This window comes from Arvicola amphibius, chromosome 12, assembly GCF_903992535.2.
Source record: "Arvicola amphibius chromosome 12, mArvAmp1.2, whole genome shotgun sequence".
NCBI lineage: Eukaryota > Metazoa > Chordata > Mammalia > Rodentia > Cricetidae > Arvicola > Arvicola amphibius.
The window spans coordinates 120,819,729-120,843,856 of NC_052058.2; the positions used below are offsets into that span (position 1 = coordinate 120,819,729).

A 24,128-nucleotide genomic window follows, 5' to 3' on the forward strand; every position below is an offset into this window, starting at 1 on the left:
CGCAGAGAAAGGGAGAGAAGCAGAGCTGGGAGAGGGACAGGACAGACAGACTGTAGGAACCTGACCGAGCCAGGCTCCCAGCAATGACAGGGTGACGGGGCAGTGGAGGAGGAGGAGGATAGACAGACAAGGGGTCTGGAGGTCCTCGGGGAGGCAAGGCAGAGTTGGGGTGCTGGGGAGAGGGGCCACGGCTGGGTCTGCGAGTGGAGAGAAAGGAAGCTGCTGTGGGGGGTGGACTAGGTGGGGGTACAGGACCGGAGGAGGCAAGGGCTTGCTAGTGTGGTGGTCAAGAGAAGAAGGCCAGGCTCCCCTAGAGGGTGGGAAGGGCGACAGACGAGGGGGGGGTGCAGGGAGACCCAAAAAGCCCCTGCGCCCCCCCCCAGCACAAGCTCAACGGGAAGCAATAGGAAGCTGGGGTGGCCTCGGGGTAACTGCAGACATGCGGAGGGGGGGCCTGGGGCACAGAGAGAAGGCCGTCGGAAGCCAAGCCACCAGGGTGAGTGTCCCTCAGTGTGTTTTCTCTAGGAGCAGGGAGACAAGGGCAAGGAGGTGGTGGCAGGAGAGGCGGAAGGAGAAGGAGGGAGCTGATGCAGAAGTCTCGGTGGGGGAGGAGACCCGGGTGCTGGCCTGGGGGATGGTGGGCTCAGTGAGCACCGCACCAGCTCCTTGGCTTAGAGGGTAGGGGCTGGTCATAGCAGAGTCTCAAGAAGTGGGGACAGTAGACCCAGGGTGGACTGAGGAGAAAACTCACTGACCACACGTGTGGGAACAAAGACCCCACAGCTCCTGCTGAGACAGGCCAGTGCAGGCAGGGCCTGGTGACCAGCCCTGAGGCAGGGGGGCCGTGTGTCTCTGTCGGGCTATCTCAGCTCAGTCTCTCTGTCCATCTCTCCATCTGTCTCTCTTTTTGTCTAATTCTCTGTTTCTGCTCTCTGTCCAGTCTCTGTCATGGTCTCTCTCTGCCTATCTCTGTCCCGGTTTTTGCCTGTCCTTTTGTCTGTCTCTCTCTATCTCTCGTTGTCTTTCTGTCTCCATCTCTGTCTCCATTTCCTGCCCTCACACATTTGCTCAAACACACAGCGGCACACATATTTCTATCTGGGTTAAAATCTTGGAGGCTGCAGGAATGTGTGTGTGTGTGTGTGTGTGTGTGTGTGTGTGTGTGTGTGTACGTGCGCGTGCGCGCACTCATGCACACCTGCGTGGGGGGGCAGCCCTGTGTCCATGGATTGGAGAGGCCATGTGCGAGGGTGTGTCTGGCCCTGCTGTTTGTATGAGTGGGTGGGTATCGTGTTTATGGGGACCCCCTTCCTGTCTCACGGGACTTTCTATGTGTGTGAGCACTCGGGGACACTGTGTGGAGGGGGACATTGGAAGGCAGAGGCAAACCCCCCTCTGCCACCCAGTGGGCCCTGAGATGGCCTGGCACACAATCTAGCAGCTTCTGCCTTCCACAGGCAGGAGCGGCTGATGCATAGAAAGGGCGCCTGCTGTGCTGGCTGCAGGTACCGTCCTTCCTGCGCGCCATTTGGTTAGTCTGCGTCCCTCCCTCCCCCCCCCCCCCCCGAGGCTAGGGAAAGCAGGGGACAGGTTGGATGGGGGCAGTGACAACTGACAAACATGGAGGTCCCTTCTGCCCGTTCCCACTCGGTCAGCTCCCTCGGCCTCCATCCTGCGACAGTTGCTGGCACAGATCCCGCCATAGGCTGTTCCCTCGGAGCACCTGCAATCTTAAGACTGCCCGTGGTCTCCAACTGTGCTGCCACAGGGCCACCTCCTCCCAGAACCCAGCCACCTCCTGACCTCTCTCGGTTACCTCTCCTCTATGTCTAGGACAGGACAGGGGCTGAGAGGAGTGACGGATGGTACAGGGGTGGGAAGGAGGGAATCCAGAGCTGGGCCCTGTGGCTGGTGCTGTCACACCTGGGAGGAGATATTAGGGGAGGGGCAGAGAGGTGGGAGGCTGCCTCCCAGGGGTGTGCCTGGGTGTGATGGGAGTTGGTCAGCCTTGCGCTTCACCCTGGCAGAGCTTTTGCCTCTGTCTGTCCCTCCATCCCTACATACTTACCTGTTTAACTTAAATCAATGCAAAGACAATTTTTTAAAAAATAAGCTTTGGGGATGGGGCCAAGGGCTTGGACACTGGGAATGTGCTCTCCACTCAGCTTCATGTCATCTTTTTGGTTTGAACAAGGTCTCACAGTGGTGCCCAGGCTGGCCTTGGATTTACTCTCTAGCTCAGGCTAGTCTAGAACTTTCAGTGTTCCTGCCTCACCTCCTGAGCCCCTGAGAAAGCAGCTCTGCACCCCCAGGCTTGGCAACATCTAAGATTCAATCTAGCTGACTTTGCCATTTACTGATCAAGTGACCTTGGGTGCAAATGTTCTCTGTTGGCCTCAGTTATTCTTTCTGTAGAATGGCCCAGGAGAAGATGGGCCCAGCACAGACAGACCAGGTCCCTGTATCTTTGGTTCTGGGCAGGGCTGGGGGCTTCTGGCAGAGTTTCGAGCAACCTGAGTCCCTGACACTTAATGGCCAACATCTTCTCTCCTCCCACAGCCCCCCAGCGTGCCCTCGGAGTATGAACATTGAGAATGGCGCAAGCCCACACCCGTGGTTCCCTGTGTCCCCTGCTGCTGCCTGGTAGGATGTCCTGGCCCCACGGGGCTCTCCTGCTCCTGTGGCTCTTTTCCCCACCCCTGGGAGCCGGTGGGGGCGGTGTGGCCGTGACCGCAGCTGCTGGAGGAGGGTCCCCGCCAGCCACCTCCTGCCCGGCAGCCTGCTCCTGCAGCAACCAGGCCAGCAGGGTGATCTGCACACGGAGGGAGCTGGCGGAGGTGCCTGCCAGCATCCCTGTCAACACCCGCTACCTGAACCTGCAAGAGAACAGCATCCAGGTGAGTCCGCCTCCATCGCTGGTTGGACCGTGGGTCAGGGCACAAAGGGTGTAAGCCTCTGCCTCCCTCCTGATCCCTCTCAACCTGGAGTTCCTGGCGCCTGCGCACCAGCTCCTCGCGTCGTCGTCCTGCCCACCTTTGCGATGTATTTCCACGCAGGCTGTGTGCATTTTCCTGGGGTGCCTGCCACGCCCTCACACCACAGGACAGGGTGCCTTGAGGTGGCCAGGCGAGGTCCTACCACCTCACCCTCGCTGTTGTTGGCCTGTGATGGCAACTCCCATCAAGCCTCGGTGCCTTCTTCTAGAAAGTGGGTCCTGGGGAGCTAGATGATTGAATGATGGGGACCAAGGGCCCGAGGCTGGCACTGACATAGTAGTTAGTAGGGGCTGCAAGTGACTTTAGCTGTCTTTGGTGCACAGCCTGCCCCATGCGGTGAGGCTGGGGCTGTGCTGGTAACCAAGCCGGCTGTTGGGAGCTGCCTCCCACCTCAGGCTGAGGTGGAGCTGTCCTGAGTGCTGCAGGATGCTCAGCAGTGCCCTGGCCACTGTTTCCAAATGTCTGCAGCTGTTATTAGACACCAAGCTCACCCGAGTGAGGACTCTGTTGTTGGTTGTTTCTTGGGTTTTGTTTTTCTCTTATTATTGCTTTGCTTGCTTGCTTGCTTGAGATAAGGTTGGGGTCTCACTCTATCTCCAACTGGTTTGAAACTTTCCATAGCTCAGGCTGACCTTAAGCCTGCTCTGTAGCTCAGATTGTCCCCAACTTGCAGTGACGCTCTTGCTCCACCCTCCTGTGTGCTAGAAGAGAGGAGGGCCCCCTCACAGAAGGTCCCAGACAGTCCATCTTCAGCAGAGGGGTCAGCGGCCCCACATAACTCCCCTGGAGAGTCAGACTCTGGGAAGAATGGAAACCCTGGGGGAGGGCTGGTGGGGACAGGCCCTTTCTGAGTGGCTGGGAAGCAGGGATGGGTGAACCAGAGAAACTTGAGACCCAGCACCACCACCGCTTTTGGGGCTGTGACTATGTGCTCCAAGTCCACCTCACCAGCTGCCTCCTTGAATGGCTATAAGTCACTATTTCTGCCAGTTTGTTCCCTTGCAGTCTGTGCCTGCCCTCTAACTGCTGGGCTGTCTATGCCCCTCACTAGGGCAGACCTCCTGCCACAGAATGGACATCATCAAAGGATGAGACATCGTAATAGAAATCAGAACACTCTCATCTGTCACCAGTTAGGGGCTCTGCATTCCACTGGCTAGTGGTCTGCCTTAAAAGCTGAAATCCAAAGCAGAAAGTCCTGTGAGCCTAGCCGCTCTCAAGGGCCGGCCTTCCAGGTGGCAGGAGCAAGAATTGTAATGCTGGCTTGGATGGGGCTGTGCACCTATGATGCCAGGTGAAAGCCACCCTGAACCACATAGTGAGTTCCAGGCCAGCCTAGCCCACGGAGAGACTATGTGTCAAATCCAACCAACGAACCAGCATACAACAAAAGAAAAAAGTAACTGTTTTAATTAACCATATTTTAAAAAAATCATCACATCCCACCACCCAGATATAAATAACTCCTGTTTACATTTGTTTTCATACCTTTCTGGGCTTATGTAAATGTGTCTTTTAATTATTTATTACAGAATGAATACAAATTAATTTTCTAGTTTTCCTAACGAGAAAATACACTTAGATAAACATACAGAGACAAAAGCTACGCGCAGTCCCACAGGCTCAGATAGCTCTCCTTCCTGTCTGGAGTTCCCAAGCCGACATCCCAACACATACTCAGGGTCCTGCCTGTCTAACAGGGGGTCCTCTGCTTTCGTGTGTGTGTGTGTGTGTGTGTGTGTGTGTGTGTGTGTGTGTATGTGTGTGTGTGTATGTGTGTGTATGTGTGTGTGTGTGTGTGTGTGTGTGTAGTGTCAGGTGTCTTCCACAATCACTCACCATTGTTTCTCTGAAGTGGGCTTTCTCTGAACTGGAGGGCACATATCACTCAGCTCAGGGATCCTCCAGCCTTCCTCCCAGCGCTGGGGTACAGATGTACACCCCATGCCTGTCTTCCCCGCTGGCGCTGGAGCGCCAACAGTGGTCCTCCCGCCTGTATAGCAAGCCCTTTCCCCCCACCGTGGCCTCCACCTGCTTTCTTTTCAGAAGTGAGAGCCACAGTGTTTTACAATGCCTCAAGGCTGGGTTCTTCTCAGAGCCCCCCAAACACACTGGGGGATTCTAGGCAGGTGCTCTACCAATGGGCCACACCCCAGCCTTCTTTTCACTTATGAATCTGAGACAGGTTTTCATTCAGTTGCCCAGGCTGGCCTTGAACCTACTCTATGACCTAGGCACACTGCAAGACTTTCATCCTCCTCTCGCCTATTTGGGAACCTAAGATGTCAGGACTGTGCCACTAGATTTGGCTTGTTTTATGGTTTTTGAAATCCTCATTATGTATCCCAAGCTGGCCTTGAATGCCATCTTCAAGGTGCTGAAACTAAATGCATGGACCAACAGGCCTGGTATCCAGTGTGGTCTGATAAAAGCATAGTATTCGTGTCATCAAGAAGAGACTAGTAAATGGCTGGGTTCCCAAGTGCTGGGATTCTGTACAATAAAAGCCAGCGGAGGGGCTGGGGAGGTGGGTAGTATGGCTCTATCCGAGGCTTGCTTGCCTTGCTCTTGGGTACCAGCATGGTGACAGCAAGTGCTAAAGGAATAAGGCCATGCATCTCTCAGTTGCAAGTGGAGATGTCCATGCCACATCTGCCCGCTGCCCCAAGCTCCCCTTCGCCATTGATTCTATACATCCTCTGTATGTGCCTGTTGGGTCAGAGTGCAGGGTCAGAGAAGCACTGCCCAGTGGTGCTATCTGATCATATACCTGGCCCCATGCACACACACACTCAACAGACCATCCGCAGGGACCGCACACACGGTTGCTTGGTGACTGGCTTGTCACCTGCCGTCACAACTTCCAGGCACACTCCGCCATTCCCTGCCGCGTCTCCAGCACCTAGAACAGAGCAGCAGGCACTCAGCAGTTATGAGGCAGATGGGGCCCCGACCCAGAGCACTGCCCTCCACTGAATAGGGCCCCTGTGCCCACAGCGCCCTCCTGTGAAAACAAACCCCACTGGGCACTGGAGGGACCCTAAGGGTACTGACAGCATTCTCTAAAATCTGAACTCCATGGTTGTGTGTGTAGGTGGCAGGGAAAGCCTCTGCCACAGGGCAGAGGCAGTGAGTGGCTCTTCAGACCTGATTTTATTTTATTTACGTTGGTTGATTTGCGGTGCTGAGGGTGGAATCCAGAGCATTTTATTTTTCTTAAATCAGCAGTTTCTCACTGGTACCCAGTTGTCAAGTTGGGCTGGACTTCACCACTTAACAGAACGTGCAGTCCCAGGGTTACTCTGGCCCAGTAACAGATCACCAGGCCCTGGAGAAGTTAGAGTGTGGGAAGCAGAGGTTGGACAGCCACCCCTCCATCCCCTCCTCGTCTCCGGAAGCTGCTCCACCGGGCTGGGCTGCTCCACTGGGCTGGGCTGCAGCATTCTTCCTCCCTTCCCCCATCCTCATCTCCCTCCTGCCCCACAACCACCCTCATATAATCATGGTAGTCTCGGCCTTCCTACTGATGCATGTGTCTGTGTGTCTGCATGCACGTGTCTCTGTGTATGCATGTATGTGTCTGTGTGTCTGCGTGCATGTGTGTCTCTGTGTGTGTGTGTAATTTATGCAAATACAACTATTGTGGAGCTGGTTCTTTGTCACCATGTCCCCTCAGCCATGCGTGTCTCCTTCATCACCCTAACTGCTTCAGGACTGCCCTTGGTGGCCCACATACCCACTCCCCTGCTAGAAAAATCACACTTGGGGAAGGGGACTCTTGTAAAAGTTGTAGGTCTTTTTCTTCTTTTCTCATTTTGTGTGTGTGCGTGTGTGCATGTTGGTGTGCTGTTAGCCACTGGGAGCTGTCCACCTCATTTTTGAGACAGGATATCTCATGGGCCTGGAACTCGTCAAATTAGCTAGGTTAGCTACCCAGCTAGCCCTAGGGATGCTCCTGTCTCCATTTCTCTATCCTGGGATCACAAGCGTGAGCCACACACCTAGTTCTTCATGTGAGTGCTGGGCTTTGAGCATAGTCCTCGTGTATGCATGCACTGTCCCCAGGCTCTGCAGAGAGAGCGCCATGGAGAGTAGGGTTGGAATTGCTGGTCTTAGGTTACGTGCAGCTGTCCCTCCCCCATCCACCAAGGGAGGGAAGAGAAGGTTCAAAGACTTCTCCCTTGAACATGGCCTAACAAAAACCTGGGGAGAGAGTTACCCCATGCTCCCACCTTGGCTATTGTGTGGCTCCAACTGGGGGTGGGGGGATTTGGCACACTCTCTGTAGATTCTGCATAGGTGTTTTTAATGAGGTCTTAAGGAAGTTCCAAATGCCCCATATATAACACCAAATGTTTAGCAAGGTATGGAGCTACATAACTGACATCCCAGCTTCAGAAGGGTGAGGCAGGAGGATTGCCAGGCTAATGTAGGCTACATAGCAAGACTCCATCTCAAGCAATACTACCGAGTTTTCGAAAAATACAAGGAGGAACTCCAAATGATCCCCTAGGGTTAACGTTTTAAAACTTCACAGGGAGTGGTATTGGAGACATGGTCCAGCTGTCAGGAGCATTTGTTGCTCTTGCAGAGCACCCGGGTTCAGTTCCTAGCACCCACATAGTGTCTGACAACCTCCCAACTTTGATGTCCTTTTCTGACCTCTGAGGGCATCAGGCATACACATGGTACAAATACATACATACAAGCGAAATGCACACATGCATACAAATTTTTTATGTCCATTGGTGTTTTGCCTACATTCACATCTGTGTGAGGGTGTTGGATCCCCTAGAACTGAGATTATAGATAGCTGTGAGCTGCCATATAGGTGCCAGGAATTAAACTTGGGTCCTCTAGAAGAGCAGCCTGGGCTTTTAACTGCTGAGCCATCTCTCCAGCACCCATAAAAAAGTTTTAGTTAAAATTTTTTGTTTATTTTGATTTTTGTTTTTTCAAGACAGGGTTTCTCTGTAGCTTTGGAGCCTGTCTTGGAACTAGCTTTTGTAGACCAGACTGGCCTTGAACTCACAGAGATCCACCTGCCTCTGCCTCCTGAGTGCTGGGATTAAAGTTGTGTGCCACCACCGCCTAGGTTTAGTTAAAAATTTTTAAAGGATTGTTCTTACAGAGTACCCAGGTTCAAGACCTAGCACCCACAGAGTAGTTCACAAACACATGAAACTCCAGTTCCAGGGGGATTTGACGTCATCTCCTTGCCTTTGTGGGCACTGAACATGTGGTATACATACATACACGCAGGCAAGACACCATACACCTAAAAATAAAAATAAATAAATCTTTTGTTTTTTTCAAGACAGGGTTTCTCTGTATAGCCCTGGCTGTCCTGGAACTCCCTCTGTAGACCAGGCTGGCCTCGAACTCACAATATGCCTGTGTCTGCCTCCCAAGTGCTGGGATTAAAGGCGTGTGCCATCACCACCCAGCTATACATAAATCTTTTAAAGACATATTTCACAAGGAACACACAAAATACTACCCATGCTTCTCTCTTGAGTTGTTCTTTGTGAAGAATTTAACTTCTCCAATGGTGGTTTGTTTTCTATTTGTTCATAGAAAGCCTTCAATACTTTCTGCAACCAGGAGCAGATGCCAAGCCCGGCTTCACAATACTCAGGAGGCTGGGCAGGGGAACTGGGTCTGCGGCTGGGTGGGTACCTTCCCTAGCTGTCTGAGGAGCCTGGGGAAGGGCCACACACCTGTCTCCTTCAGCTGAGCTATTTGCTGGGTTAGGATTTTTCTTCCCCTCCATCTTCTTTTTCTTACTTGAGGAAAGACGTCACTTACCTCAGGCTGGATTGCGGAAGATAGCCTTGAACTCCTGATCCTCCTGCCTCCACCTCCCAAAGACTGGATGACGGGAAAGTGTTGCCACACCTGATTTATGTGGTGCTGAGGATGGACTCGGGGTTTGTGCATGCTCTGGCTCTGTGAACACTCCACCAATCAACTGAGCTACCCTGACGAGTGTGTGTGTGTGTGTGTGTGTGTGTGTGTGTGAGAGAGAGAGAGAGAGAGAGAGAGAGAGAGAGAGAGAGAGAGAGAGAGAGAGAGAGAGATCCTGTTCCTATGTGTGCTCATGCATGTGTGGAGGACAGAGGACAGCTTCAGATACCATTTCTCAGGTAGCAACCATGTCCTGTGAGGAGGTCTCTTGCTGGCTTGGTGTTCAGCTGTCAGGGTGAGCTCCTGGGATCCCCAGCCTGACACGACAGACAGCTGACACTGGTGACACCTGGCTTTTGATGTGGGTTCTGGGAGTGCAACTCTGTACTCCTGCTAACTGGGCAAGTGCTCTACCAGCTGTGTCTTCCCCAGGCCGAGGTTTGTGTGTATGCTTTGTTTGTTGGTGTGTGTGTGTGTGTGTGTGTGTGTGTGTGTGTGTGTGAGGGTGGGTGGAGAGAGAGAGGCTTATTTATCATTTTTGTACATGCAGTGAGGATATTAACAATTCATTGGCAATTTGGAAACACATTTTTGAGAGGGGTTGCATCTTGTGTACACGTGTGTGTGTGTGTGTGCACACGCACGCGCGTGTGCGGGCTCATGCATATGACTACAAGCACCCAAGTGCTGCAGTGCACAAGTGGAGGTGGAAGTCAGAGGACACACTTGGAGCTGGAGCTCCCTTCCACTGTGTCTGGGGCTGGTCTCTGTCATGAACCACTGAGTGTGTGGTGGTCTGAGCTCTTCTTTGTTCAGCTTTTTGTGGGTTCTGGGAGTCTGAACTTGGGTCCTCAAACCTGCACAGTGTGTATTGCTGGAGGGAAGGGATGAGGCAGAGTTCTTTTATAGCCCAGGCTGAACTGCAACTTCCCATAATCCTTTTGCATTCTGGGACTACAACCAGGAGACAACATGCTCTGGCCCTCTAAACACTGTAACTGAGAGGACCTTCTGAACACGGGAACCTTCTTCCTCCCACAGCTCCTCCACCCCTCAGTCCCCATGTGCTCTGTGTCCAGGGATATACAGGGGCCACTCGCAGCCTTGGGCACAGTATGGAAACAGCCAGACTTCAGCTTCGTCCTGGGCAAAGTGAGGATAACAGGTCCCTCTGTCAGAGCTACTGAGAAGTTTGGGGGCTTGGCTCAGTTGGTAGAGTGCTCTCGTAGAGCGTGGCACTGTTCATCACCCGCATGGCGTGACACAAGGCCATGGTGGCCCACACCTCTGTCCCATCGCAGCTCATGCAGCTGTCACGCTGAACATGTAGAATTGTTGTGTCCTGAGCACCCGAAGGCCTCTGCACTTCAGGGTCACCTACTCCTCACTTGGGTGGACTTAGGCTCCACCTCCATGGATGAAGTGCAGGCTGGGAGTCATCTGTGCCAACATGCTTCCTCAGGCCCGGAGAGGAAGGGAGGAGGGGACACACCCCCTGCAGGTCCTTCCTTAGGTCAGCCAGAGCACAGAGACACCAAGCTGAACAGGAAGGAGAATCAGGGCTCAGCTTTCTCGGCATGTTCCCCCACACTCAGAGTTCATGACGGGAGGGAAGGAGCCCGTTCTGGCCTGGCGGACTTAGTGGCCAATTGTGTACCATACATGGCCTCAGCCATGTAATAGCCACCAAAGAAGTCCCTGAGGAAAAAGAAGGCACCTTATCAAAGGACAAGGATAAACACAAAAGCCGCCATCAAAACACCTGGGGTGTTCTTGTTTTTGGGGTTTTTTTTGATGCATGTGTGTACTGGGGGTGTTTGTGTATGTGTAGGTGTGGGTTTGTGGTGTGGGTATATGTGTGTGCGTGCACAGTGTTGTGTATGTGTCTGCTGTGTGTGTGATGTGGTATATGTGCATGTGTGTGTGCTGTATGTGTAGTGTATATGTGTATGTGTGGTGTGTATGTGGCATTGTGCATGTATGTGTGTGTGCTGTATGTGTATGTGTGGGTATGTGGTGTGTGTATGTGTATGGTGTGGTATGTTGTATGTGGGGGGGTGGCATGTTGCATGTGCATAGTATGTTGTGTATGTGTGGTATGTTTGTGGTTTGTGTGTATTTGTGTGTGTTCTGTGTGTGTGTTTATTGTATTGTGTGTGGTATATTGTATTGTGGTGTGCGTTTGTGTGTTATAATGTGTTTAGTGTGTGTAGTATGTGTGTTGTAGCGTGTGTGTGTGTGTGTGTGTGGAGGCAGAGGTTGGCATCAAGTCTCCCTTGTCCCTCTCACCTTTTTACCTGAAGTTCACCTGTTTGGCTACATTGACTGGCCATTCAGCCTCAAAACTCGGCCTGCCTCATCTCCCGTGTTGAAGCTACAGATGTGTACCAATGCATCCATATTCTTAGGTGGGTTCTGGAGATCAAACTCAGGACAGCAAGCTTGCCTGAGTATCTCCAATACAGTATTTTTTAAGAGTTTAAAAAAAAATGTGTTAAGAAAAAAAAAACTGTAACCTTCGTAAGCTTGTTCAACTTTTTCCCCCGCTTCATTACATTCAGGATGTATGAAAACAATTTATCATAATAGTATTAGGATGAGCGTCCACTTAATCATTTTCCTACCACAGTTAAATTTTTAATAAAGGATCTCCTGGCAGTTTGTTTCCTTAAAAGCCCCAGCAGAACACAGTGTGATTCACTCAGCTCCAGTACTGGTTACAGACTGCCAGACATGCGCAGTGCCCTAAGGAGGCCAGGCTGCAGGGGGGCTGGAGCCAGACTCCCTAGCTTGAGTGCCCACTCGGTCCTCAGCCCTGGCAAGGAGCCAGGCGAGGATCACACGTGTTGCTAAAGAGAATGGCTATGGCTTGCTGGGATCTGTCACCCCCAAACCCTGCATCTCCCTGCCTCCTGTGTCGCAGCAATGTTGAGCAAGAGATGAGGGCTCCCTGCTGCACGAGTCCATTGCCATGGGGTCTGTCAGTGATTGTCTTCTCTAGAGGAACACAGCTGATAGGGCGATGGAGATGTCACCAGGTTACCGTCATGGCCATTCTTGGTGTCAACTTGACAGTGCCTGTAATGAACTAAAACCCAAATGGCGGGCACAGCATGAGAATTTTTTTTTTCAAAATAAATCACTTGAGCCAGGTATGGTAGGTAGCTCATACCTTTAATCCCAGCACTCAGGAGTCAGAGGCAGGTGGATCTCTCCACAGTTCCAGCATAATGGGTGATTAGATACCACAGGCTCTGCAAGGTCAGGACTGTGTCCGTCCTGTTTACGTCCATCCCCAGGGAATGCCCAGAGTGACACAGAACCTCTCAGACATCCATAAGTCAGCCAGCATGGTTCTGCTTGCCTGGATTCCGGGGCAACCAGAGCTGTATGGCAACCCCATCTTAAGGTAAAAGTGTGGCGGGCAGAGGGAGGCTGGCGCTGTGGTTCAGTTGGGAGAGTGCTGGCCTACCATACATGAGGTTTGCTCTTCATGGGGCAAGCCTGGTTCCGAGAGGAAGCAAACTGACTCTACTCTTTAGACCCTGGCTTCCCTTCCTGCGGAGGCATCAAGCATGGGAGGGGCTGGGATACGGCTGATCAGACCTATGTGACAGCTGGAAATCTGCACCCTGAGAGCCGTCACACAGAGTAAACACACACGCGCATGCGCACACAGAGACTAAGGCAGAAACCTTTGAGGCCAGCCTGGACTATGTGATGAGATGCTGTCTGCAAAAGAAGAAAGAAGAAGAGGAGGAGGAGGAGGAGGAGGAGGAGGAGGAGGAGGAGGAGGAAGAAGAAGAAGAAGAAGAAGAAGAAGAAGAAGAAGAAGAAGAAGAAGAAGAAGAAGAAGAAGAAGAAGAAGAGAAAAGAAAAGAAAAAAGAAAAGAGGGTCTTAGTCAGTGTTCTATGCTGTGAGAGACACCACGGCCACAGCAGCTCTTACAAAGGAAAGCATTTAATTGGGGCTGGCTTACAGTTTAGAGGTTTTGTCCCTTATCATCATGGTGGGGAGCATGGTGACGTACAGAAGAAGGAGTTGAGAGTTCTACATCCCAATCAGCAGGAAGAGAGGAGACGACACTGGCCCTGGTCTGAGCATTTGAAACCCCAAAGCCCCCCCCCCTCCACCCGGTGACACACTTCCTCCAACAAGGCCACAAGTGGCACAGAATCCTAACCCCTCAAGTAGCATCACTTCCTGTAGCCTACGGGCCCAGTCCTATTCAACCACCTGAGTGTTTTAGGTAACCACAGAGAGGAGAGGCAGCCTGAATTCTAAAGTTAAATGAGATGAGAAGCAATCCACCCGCAGGAGGTGGGGAAAGGATGGGTGCAGACATCAGATAGCACTGTGCGAGGGATTCCTGTGAGCTCATGGTTACAATAAAAGCTTTCTACCAAAAGGCAGGGACTTCAGGGTGGGACTGGGAATGAGTGAAGCCCTGAGATCAGTCCCCAGCCCTGTGTCAACTAGGTGTGGCGACACTCTGTTAGAACCCCAGCACGTGGAAGGTGGAGACAGGAGGATCAGGACTTCAAAGTCTTTCTTGGCTACACAGTAACTCACACTCCTGCCTCAGGCTCCCAAGTGCTGGGATGGCAGTCATTAGCACACTCGAATTTGGTCCCGGGGGACTTCACACACCTGGGTGCTGTCTAGCAAGGGTCTGTATTGATGACATTTCTTATTTTTATCTCAGACTATCTGAAAAATGCAACTTAAGGGAAGAAGGGCTTATTCTGGCTCACAGATCTAGGTGGTACTGTCCAGCATGTCAATGAAGGCATGGAGGCGGGAGTGTTACCTGGTCACACTGCACCAGTCCACAGGTGCTCAGCTCAGTTTCTCCATTGTATTCAGTCAAGAGCCCCCAGCCCATAGGATGGTGTCCCCCACTTTCATGAACCCAATCTAGAAACCCCCTCATGGGTGTACCCAGAGTCTTGTCTCCTGGGTGACTCTAGCTAGATTCTATTAAACTGACTATGTTACCCATCACCAGGGCCTTACTCCCCGGGTCCATCTGCCCTCAGACCCAGTTCAGCAACCCAGGCATTGCACCGAACGCTGTCAGTACAGACCTCATTGCCGTGGTCTCCACACAAGGCTCACAGTCCAGACAGGTCACAGCATATCAAACCAGAGGCAGCCAATAAGATGGAGCTAGTAAAAGCTCCTTGGGATGAGTGGAACCATCTGGAGTAGGTGAGCAAGCTGATAGACAAAGCAGAGAGAGAGAGCATTTCAGGAGGGATACAGAAACCCAGACAGAGTATGACCAGCAGATGGCACTGTGTGTGTGTGTGTGTGTGTGTGTGTGTGTGTGTGCGTGCGCGCGCATGCGTGCGCACGTGCACCTAAGTCACTAAGGTCAGAAATGCCCCTTGTATAATTCTGGCCACTTATTTGAAGGGAAGGTGCTAGGGAAGAAGCAGAGACTGAAACACAGGACAAGCATCGATCATGATTTGCCGAGTCGAAAAGTCAGAACCTGATTCCTGTGGCCACAGTCGCTGTTTTATCTGGCCACTGAACATGGAACCTCACATATGATAGGCAAGGGCTCTACCACTGAACCACATGCCCAGCCCCACTGGGGGACCCTAGGGAGGCTCACCAACACTGGGTCACATCTCCAGCCCTCACTAAATTAAACATGTATTATTGGGTCCAAGCTTCATCATTTCCTGGTCTCTGGATCCACACTGTCTGACCCAGATGTGGGCTTTACACATCTCCCAACATTTCTCAGTCCCACCAATGGGGACTGGTGATTCCAGCACACACCTGTATTTCCAGCTACTCAGGAGGCTAAAATGGCAGCTTGGCTCCAGGTCAAGGCCAGTTTGAATCACAAAGTCTCGAGAGCTTAAAGTCTAATCATCTACAATTTTGTACACATAGAAAAGGAGATTGAGGGTTGGAGAGATGGCTTCACACTCACACGCACTTGCTGCTCCTGCAGAGAGCCAGGTTCAGTTCCCAGCATCTAGTTCCAAAGGACCTGATGCCCTCTTCTGGCCTCTGTGGGTACCACAAACATGAGTGCACATACACACATGCAGATAAACACTCCTACACACAATATAATTATTTCTCAAAGAAGGAAGAAGGGGGTGAATGGTGTGTGTTGAATGGCTAACACGACTGAACTGTTCCCAGACTTTTTTTTCTTGCTGTTTCTCCTCAAGAAGAGTACAGGTGACTCCCATCAATAAGAAAGGAAGACTTGTGAATGCTTGTTCTGTTTGTGGTTCTGACTTGGTGCCAGCCAGGCTTGGTTCCAGGGAGCATTCCCTGAGGAGCCTCTTCCCTCCACAGCTCCTCTCTCTGTCCCCCACACTTGAGGTCTCAGTCCAGGTTCCAACCATTGAACCTACCGCAGTGAGTGGGGGTTCCTGGGTTTCCTTCTTAAGGGCTACAGTGAGGTGGGGTTAAGACTTGGTCTCACTGCATAGCTCAGGGTGGCCTAAACTCACAATAATCCTCCTGCCTCAGACTCCTGCGTGCTAGAATTAATTATATGCATGAGTCGCCAAGCTCCGCTCTCTCCCCTAAAACCACAGCATTTCTATGAACTGTGCTCAAGAAATGTGATGTGGCATGGTGGCAGAGCACCCCCTTAACACAGTGAGGAGATGGGGGTGTGGCTCTGTGATCAGATGAACTGGAGAGCCCTCCAGGCCCTGGGTTCCCCAGCACCAAGAAAGAGAGGGTGTCCCAGACAGGAGTTCTCAGAGGGGATGATTTCAAACTCATTCTGCTGCAGAGGGAAGCTCTGCTCTCATAAACCCAGAGCCACACAACCACACGGGCACCTTCCACCCATGGAGGATTCAGCAAGGATATCCTCCAGAGCAGGAAACCCTGACCTGGGCATGGGAGGGTTGGGGAGCTGACCAGGAGAGGAACTAGGCTAGCACTTGGAGGCTGAGGGAACAGCAAACACACAGGCTTGGAGGAGGAGTGAGTGGTTCTGGGGAGCTAGAACGTGTGATAAAGAGAGCATAGAGGGCCGGGCGGTGGTGGCGCACGCCTTTAATCCCAGCACTCGGGAGGCAGAGGCAGGCGGATCTCTGTGAGTTCGAGACCAGCCTGGTCTACAAGAGCTAGTTCCAGGACAGGCTCCAAAAAGCCACAGAGAAACCCTGTCTCGAAAAACCAAAAAAAAAAAAAAAAAAAAAGAGAGAGCATAGAGGGGAAGGAAGGTGATGGCAATGGAGGATGCCATGCTTGAAGCCAGCGCCATGGCTGTTGCAGGGATCCTGTTAGGCTAGGTAGGATGCAGGGTGCCTGCCTAGCATACAGTAAGCCCAGGGTTCCAGCACCAGCACTGCATAAACCAAATGCTGGTGAATGCCTGTAATCTCTACATGAGGTAAGGGAAGGCAGGAGGATTTGGAATTCAAGTTATCACACCCTGTGAATTCAATGCCAACCTAGGCTACATGAGACTTTCTTTTTTTTTTTTTAAGTTTGAGACATCAGTGTCCCTGTCCTCCATGTGTGCAGCTTGTATGGTGTAGAATAGTGTAGTAAGCTGAGCAAGGCGGGGACAGGTCTGTGGGTCTAAACACCCTTGCAGGGCTTGGTGGGGGGATGAGGGGGGAGAGAACTGGGTTAGGGATGGAGAGGACGAGATATATAAAGTGCAGACGCTGAGGGAGGGCCTCCAAGGCTGAAGCCCTTGAGCTGTGAGCTGCAGGTGGCACTTCAGTGAAGGCTTTGGGGTAGTAACCAGGACTGTGCTCCCTGGGGTGAACTGCCCTCCAAGCCCATGTGAGCAATAGTGGGGATCCTGAGGTGAGGAGAAGCCAGTGCTCAAAGCTCAAAGGACTCCAACAGCCTGAGGCTGTGCATGGTCTCTTGTGGCTAACAGCCTCTGCCTCCTCCCTTCCTGAGGGAATTGACCTTGGACAATGGTCAGGTGGCAGGTCCCGTAGCCAGGAAGAGGAGGCAGGTCTGGGAGAGAGGACCGGACGGGGCTGTTCATTACCTCCACAGCCTCCATTTCCGTATCTGTTCATAAAAACACACGAGGGAGGGAGGCCCGCCCAGCTCAGCACCCAGCAAGTCTCCTCCATGTGGAAGCAGAGGAATTACTGCACTGTTGAAGGGTGAAAGACAGGAGTGTGTGGAATTACAGCATCATGGGCACAGAAGAAACGTGAGGAAAGTCAGGCGTTAGTCAGAAGCCTGGAGTACCAAGATCAAGTTTAAGGCCAGTCTCAGGAACTTAATGAAACCCTGTCTCCAAAGAAAAAGTAAAAAGACAGCTGGGGATGAAGGTTAATGGTAGAGTACCTGCCTAGGACCCCCCAGTGAGGGGCTGGGGCGTGGCTCAGTGTAGATCACCGCTTACAGTCCCCCATTGAGGACTATGCTGCTCAGCCAGAGAGCCCCTGTCCAGCATCTTGGAGGCCCCAGGTCTTGTCATTAGCAACACATACTGATTGCTGAGTCTCATTCTGTTGTGAACTGGAGAGATCTGCTGCTCCCAAGCTTGTCAGCCGCACTGACACTAGTCTCCCCGCAGGTGATCCGCACAGACACATTCAAGCACCTCCGGCACCTGGAGATCCTGCAGCTGAGCAAGAACCTGGTGCGCAAGATCGAGGTGGGCGCCTTCAATGGGCTGCCTAGTCTCAATACACTGGAGCTCTTCGACAACCGGCTGACCACGGTGCCCACACAGGCCTTCGAGTACCTGTCCAAGCTCCGGGAGCTGTGGCTGCGCAACAACCCCATCGAGAGCATCCCATCCTATGCCTTCAACCGCGTGCCCTCACTGCGCCGCCTGGACCTGGGCGAACTCAAGCGGCTGGAGTACATATCAGAGGCGGCCTTCGAGGGGCTGGTGAACCTGCGCTACCTCAATCTGGGCATGTGCAACCTCAAGGACATCCCCAACCTCACAGCGCTTGTGCGCCTGGAGGAGTTGGAGCTGTCGGGGAACCGGCTGGACCTAATTCGCCCCGGCTCCTTCCAGGGCCTCACCAGCCTGCGCAAGCTGTGGCTGATGCACGCCCAAGTAGCCACCATCGAGCGAAATGCCTTTGACGACCTCAAGTCGCTGGAGGAGCTGAACCTGTCCCACAACAACCTGATGTCGCTGCCACACGACCTTTTCACGCCCCTGCACCGCCTGGAGCGAGTCCACCTCAACCACAACCCTTGGCACTGCAACTGTGATGTGCTGTGGCTCAGCTGGTGGCTGAAGGAGACGGTACCCAGCAACACCACATGCTGCGCACGCTGCCACGCGCCCGCTGGCCTCAAAGGCCGCTACATCGGTGAGCTGGACCAGTCACACTTCACCTGCTACGCCCCAGTCATCGTGGAGCCACCCACAGACCTCAATGTCACCGAGGGTATGGCGGCTGAACTCAAGTGCCGCACAGGCACATCCATGACCTCCGTCAACTGGCTGACACCTAACGGCACGCTCATGACGCATGGTTCCTACCGCGTGCGCATCTCAGTCCTGCACGACGGCACGCTCAACTTCACCAATGTCACCGTGCAGGACACGGGCCAGTACACATGCATGGTCACAAACTCGGCCGGAAACACCACTGCCTCAGCCACGCTTAATGTGTCGGCTGTGGACCCAGTGGCTGCAGGGGGGGCTGGGGGCGGGGGTCCCGGGGGTGGGGCCGGTGCCGGGGGCGCGGGTGGCTACACTTACTTCACCACGGTGACCGTGGAGACGCTGGAAACACAGCCGGGTGAGGAGTCCCAGCAACCCCGGGGTACAGAAAAGGAACCCCCGGGGCCCACGACTGACGGAGCGTGGGGCGGTGGCCGGCCTGATGCCGCAGCCCCGGCCTCGGCGTCCACCACAGCGCCGGCCCCACGTTCCTCGCGGCCCACGGAGAAGGCGTTCACGGTGCCCATCACGGATGTAACGGAGAACGCGCTTAAGGACCTAGACGACGTCATGAAGACCACCAAAATAATCATTGGCTGCTTCGTGGCCATCACCTTCATGGCCGCTGTGATGCTGGTGGCCTTCTACAAGCTGCGCAAGCAGCACCAGCTGCACAAGCACCACGGGCCCACGCGCACTGTGGAGATCATCAATGTGGAGGACGAGCTTCCCGCCGCCTCCGCCGTGTCGGTGGCCGCGGCCGCTGCGGTAGCCGGAGGCGCGGGCGTGGGCGGGGACAGCCACCTGGCCCTTCCGGCGCTGGAGCGAGACCACCTCAACCACCACCACTACGTGGCCGCCGCCTTCAAGGCACACTACGGCGGCAACCCAGGAGGCGGGTGCGGGGCCAAGGGTCCCGGCCTCAACTCCATCCACGAACCTCTGCTCTTCAAGAGTGGCTCCAAGGAGAATGTGCAAGAGACACAAATCTAAACCTAGGCAGGCAGGGACGCAGGACTCCTGCCGGGGATGCTCCTGCTTGCCGCGCAGCCCGGCGGCACCCGCCATCCAGCAACAGGAAAGGACCTGGAGATCAGGAGAGGTGGCCCCGCCCTCCGCCTTGCCGCGTCCTCTGCCTACCTGCCCTGCCCGCCACCTTCCAGGGGAGAGGAGCTTCTTCGAGGGGTACCCTTTCCCCTCATCCCAACCCTCCTTTTATGGCTCTTTCTTTTTTCTTTCTTTTTTGCAGTTTGACGCCTGTCCTTCCCTCCTACTCTTCCACACTCAAAACACAAGAGACAACTTCACCAGAGCCCAGGGGGCAACTCCGACAGTGTCCCCAACAGCGAGCTCCACTCGCGGCCCTGGTCGGCCCCACCCGCCCCACAGACTCTTTTGATACTGAAGGGAGGTTTGCGTCAATCACTACCTGCTCTGTAATTACTTTAAAAAAAAACATGGAAAAAGTAAAAAAAAAATAATTTTTTTTTGGTCATGAAAGTATTGAAAACAAACAGAGCACAAAGCCACTGTGAGTGGGACCAGCGATGCTGTCCTCTCAGGAGGGGGAGTGGGCACCCCAAAATTAGAGATCTGGGACTCTCCATTCCCAAAATCCCAGAGAGGAACAGCTCACCCAGCACACAGCAGCGCTGTTCCATCTTCCTGGCTGCCCTTCCAGGAATGTGCTGGGGACTTGGCCTCCGCCCTTCTCCTATGTGTCTCTGTCTCCATCTCTGGCTGTCTTTCCGTTCTCACTCTGGTGCCTGCCGCCACCACCACCACCACCACCACCCAAACACACACACACACACACACAGAGAGAGAGAGAGAGAGAGAGAGAGAGAGAGAGAGAGAGAGAGAGAGAGAGAGAGAGAGAGAGAGAGAGAGAGAGAACAACCCAGAAGGACCTATGATGCCTGGGACAACGGAACTGTGGGATATTGGGGTTCTGAGGACTACAAGGCCAAGGTCACACTGCTGGCAGGGTTGGGCTCTGTCCCAGCCTCTCCCAGTTACTGGGGCCATCCATGTGTGACTCCCCAGAGCGGGAATACATCACGGTTTATGGGCTTGCACAACAGCAGAGCCTCCCCTAAGGGACCATCTGTAGACACAGCTGTTCAGGAAGGCCACAACTGATGATCTGAAAGTCAGGGCCACCACAGAACTTTCTGGGTGACACTCTTGAACAAGTGGTTCTGTCCCCATAGGAGAGGCTCCTCCATTTCACACATATCCCTGGCTAGTCAGCAGACAGTTTGTACAAGGGGAGCACACACAGAATAAGCAGGCCTGGGCCACATGTAAACACATTGTAAGCAGACTAGGGTGCATGGAGGGCAGTCCCCTGCAGGGTCTGCAATCACCAAGGAGAAAAATATGCAGCTAGGCCAGGTCTGGGTGCTGCTGGAATGGGATATCAGTGGCACCTCAGAGTGGCCCACCTGTCCAAGGTTCAGCCTCCAGAGAGCTAGGGCTGCCCAGTAGGAGGCCGAGGAAGGCAGAGAGGTAGCCAGAGCCAGCCATACAGCACATGAACACCTGGCCTGTGGGCACTGAAGGCCCTAGGGTGCACACCTTCACCAGAGATGGGAGAGCAGGAGCCCCCAAACTCCTTTCACCCTGTGTTCCTGCCCCCTTCTCCCCGTCCCCACCTCTTCCCAATGTTTCTACCCCCACTGCATCTTGTCCGCTACCGCACACCAGCACTAAGTGGCTTCTTTATCTGACAACTGTCAGGCGTCTGGCCCTATCTCCCTGTCCAGCTCTGTGCTGATGAAGGCCGGGACAGGACTGTTGCGCATGCACTTTGGGTTCTCTCTCCATTTTTCCTGCCTTCTCCGCAGCCATCTCGGCTAGGATCCTGGTTGCCATGACAACACTGCGGCTGTACCAGGTGGCTATGGGGGCTGGGAGCTGGCCTGCTGCAGCCTGCTATGTCCCATGCCAGGCCTGCCAGGCAGTGGCTGGACTCATCCTGGGAGCACTTAGGAACTCCCCCAGCTATGCAGGCCCCTTCTTCATGGATGGGACACAGGGAGGGAAGGGGGCAGAGGACCAGGAACACAAAGAGGCAGGAGACTGTGGCCTGGTGGGGGGGGGGAGGGGATGAGTAGTGAACGGCACAGTTAAGGTGAGCTCAAGGGCAATCAGACACTGGGGTGGGGGCAGGGACTCTGACCAGGCCTGAGGGCACGGAGGATCACAGGACACTCCTGCCAGACTTTTCCAGTTGGGCCTTAGGACAAAAAAGAGATCGAGAGATCTGCAAGGGGCCTGGTGGTTCTGGTCCCCAGTTCTTCCCCTATCCCAAGCAAAATGCAGTTTCCATGACAACCTGCTGGCCAGCCTAAGGAGGGGGGACTGAAAAGGGATGAAGAGTGTGGGCTGCACAGGAGGCAATGGAGTGGGGAGTGGGCACACGGGGCCACACAGGCCTAGCTCCCAAGCCACCATGCCAGCCAGCACAGGAGAGCAGAAGGCTCACAGAGAAGCACCCCACCCCCACCATCCTGCTCCCTCCCTCTGGCTCCAGTGGAAAGGGTCAAGTGTCAAACTCCAAAGATCATTCACTGCCTCTGCCTGGTAGAGGCAGCCTAGCACTGAAGATCTCCCACGTCAGGACATCACTGTCACCATCACCGTGCTCAAGGCCAGAGCCACCAGAATGGTCCCTGGAGGCCCTCAGAGGGTAGGGGTAGTAGGTTATGGCCGCCTAGGTGAGTCAGAACTAGCCTGGGGTCTCCTTTTATGGTCCCATCCCTAAAATCCAGAAACATCTCTGTTCCTACTTCTTTCACCCCAGTCTGCCAGCCAAGCCTGCCTTCTGCCCGCTCACTGGGTGTTCCTCTCTCCAGTTCTGTCTACTGTCTATCCCGTGCGTGCGTGCATGTGTGTGTGTGTGTGTGTGTGTGTGTGTGTTGGAGTATCTGCCTCTCTCTAGGTCGCTGTTTTCTCTCTGGGTCTCTGAGGTATCTTTCTCTCCTATCTCTTTTCTTGGTCTCATCTCTATGTCCCTTTCTGGGTCTCTGTTTTTGTCTCTGTGTGTCTCTCTAGGTCTCTGTCCCCCTTCCCTTTCTTTGGTTCTTTCTCTCTCTGGGTCTCTGGGGTAGCTCTCTCAGGCTCTCTTTCTCTCTCTGGAATTCTGTCTCCCCACCCCATATCTGTCTTCCCTTCTCTCTCCCCATCCCTCTCTCCAACTCCCTGAGTGGGGGAGGAGTCTCTACTTTCCTTGGATCTCTAGCCCTCCCCTTCTCTGCAGGACAATCCCTTGTGTCCCGCCTTCTGGCTCAGGGATCAGAACTGGGCCTAGAACTTGTTTTTGTATGGAACCGTGACCCTGGACGAATGGCAGGGAGCGTGCCCCCTGCCCTGCAGCTCCAAGACCTTACTGCTCTTGAGGAAAGGTCAGTGGCCCGCAGCACAGTAGGAGCCTTCCCGAAGTTTCTATCTGCCTCCCCTCTCTGCGGCTCAGAGCACATAAACTCCAACACACCCACCATCCCATTTTCCTCCAAACCCTGAGGAGACCTGATTCTTCTCCAAGGCCCTCCATGTCTCCTCTTCCAGGCACCCTGACCTTGTGGTAGAAGTGGCTCATCCAAATATAATCCACGAATCAGGGGTACAGATCCTGCGCCACGCTAACCTCCTGGTGAGCCTCCTCACCCCTCACTCAGCAAGTCCTTCTCTGTGTCGGCTGTATCCTGCCCTACCGCAGTGATCTATGTCTTGGCCTCCCCTCTCTACCATCCAAGGTGGGGTCTCCCTCAGCTCTGGCTGACCAGACCACAAAGCAGCGGCTCACGGAGGCTTCAAACCACTGGGGTCACACTGTGTTTGTGGCCCGAGGAGCCCTGTGGGGGTCTGAAGACATTAGGAGATTGGATGAAGCCGGAGGCCTCCAGGTGAGAACCATCTTGGCTGCAACCGAGGGAACATGTAAGAGTCTCAGACTCCTGACCCTACCATTGCTTCCAGAGCCTTCGAGTCACCATGGCCACGCATCCTGACGGCTTCCGGCTGGAGGGATCCCTGGCTGCAGCACACAGCAGTGGGCCCCGCACAGTGCTCTACGAGGGTCCTGTGCGTGGGCTCTGCCCCTTGGCCCCCCGAAACTCTAACACCATGGCAGCCGCTGCCCTGGCTGCCCCCAGTCTAGGCTTCGACGGTGTCATTGGGGTGCTTGTGGCTGACCTTAGGTGAGCAAAGGAAGTAGGTGGCCCAGCTGTGTCAGGCCAGATGGACTAATTGCCCTTCCTTCTCTGCCGGCTGCAGCCTCACAGACATGCACGTGGTGGACGTGGAGCTGAACGGCCCCCCAGGCCCCACAGGCCGCAGTTTCACCGTGCACACCCACAGGGAGAACCCAGCCCAGCCTGGCGCTGTCACCGGCTCTGCTACTGTCACAGCCTTCTGGCAGAGCTTCCTGGGTGCGGTCAGGCCCCTCCAGGGGTCCCTTGGTTTTTGTATTCTGCAAAACTAACACGTTGGTGTTCCACCCCAGTTTTCTGCCCCACCCTTTGTTTCCACTCGAAGGCTTTCTGGGCCTCTCCCCAGCTCAACTTCTCTCTGAGTCTCAGAGACTCTTGTCTTTCCACTCACACCCGACACCTCTGTCTGAGTATCCTCTTTGGGTTATACCACACTACGATTTCCAAAGCCCACGGTCGCCATGACCGCCTGCATGTCTGTGTCGTCATTCTAGTCTTTCATTCTCCCCACAGGCTGCTGCCAGCTCCCCTCCAGACCTGGGATCCACCTCTGCTGACAAGTCTTCTCCCCCACTGCCCTTGCTGTCACCTCGACCACTATTCTCAGTAAACATCAGAATTCTGCCTGCTAT

General features: G+C 53.9%; 2 protein-coding genes across 3 annotated transcripts; both read left to right on the forward strand.

Annotated features, from left to right (window-relative positions):
- The first annotated feature begins 2,594 nt into the window (after positions 1–2,594).
- Positions 2,595–19,273, forward strand: Lrrc4b (leucine rich repeat containing 4B). The gene is made up of 2 exons (XM_038314299.1): positions 2,595–2,897; positions 17,447–19,273. Exons 1-2 carry the CDS (start codon positions 2,595–2,597, stop codon positions 19,271–19,273), a joined length of 2,130 nt encoding a protein of 709 aa, XP_038170227.1.
- A 2,582-nt stretch (positions 19,274–21,855) lies between these two features.
- On the forward strand, positions 21,856–24,120 carry Aspdh (aspartate dehydrogenase domain containing). 2 transcript variants are annotated; one of them, XM_038313986.2, is made up of 7 exons: positions 21,856–22,002; positions 22,545–22,689; positions 22,853–22,937; positions 23,041–23,190; positions 23,264–23,484; positions 23,561–23,715; positions 24,010–24,120. In XM_038313986.2, the coding sequence occupies exons 1-7, from the start codon at positions 21,951–21,953 to the stop codon at positions 24,051–24,053; spliced, it is 852 nt and encodes a 283-aa protein (XP_038169914.1). In that variant the 5' UTR covers positions 21,856–21,950; the 3' UTR covers positions 24,054–24,120. The 2 variants fall into 2 exon arrangements, with proteins under 2 accessions (XP_038169914.1, XP_038169913.1); XM_038313985.1 differs by having other exon boundaries at positions 23,561–24,120.
- Positions 24,121–24,128: the final 8 nt, after the last annotated feature.

Excerpts from the sequence above, each read along its gene's own strand:
- Aspdh (XM_038313985.1), top strand. The coding sequence starts at position 21,951 with ATGGTCCCTGGAGGCCCTCAGAGGGTAGGGGTAGTAGGTTATGGCCGC. Across the intron at positions 22,938-23,040 it reads TGCGCCACGCTAACCTCCTG|GTGGGGTCTCCCTCAGCTCT; the intron begins GTGAGCCTCCTC and ends CTACCATCCAAG. Across the intron at positions 23,191-23,263 it reads ATGAAGCCGGAGGCCTCCAG|AGCCTTCGAGTCACCATGGC; the intron begins GTGAGAACCATC and ends CATTGCTTCCAG.
- Lrrc4b (XM_038314299.1), top strand. The coding sequence starts at position 2,595 with ATGGCGCAAGCCCACACCCGTGGTTCCCTGTGTCCCCTGCTGCTGCCT. Across the intron at positions 2,898-17,446 it reads TGCAAGAGAACAGCATCCAG|GTGATCCGCACAGACACATT; the intron begins GTGAGTCCGCCT and ends GTCTCCCCGCAG.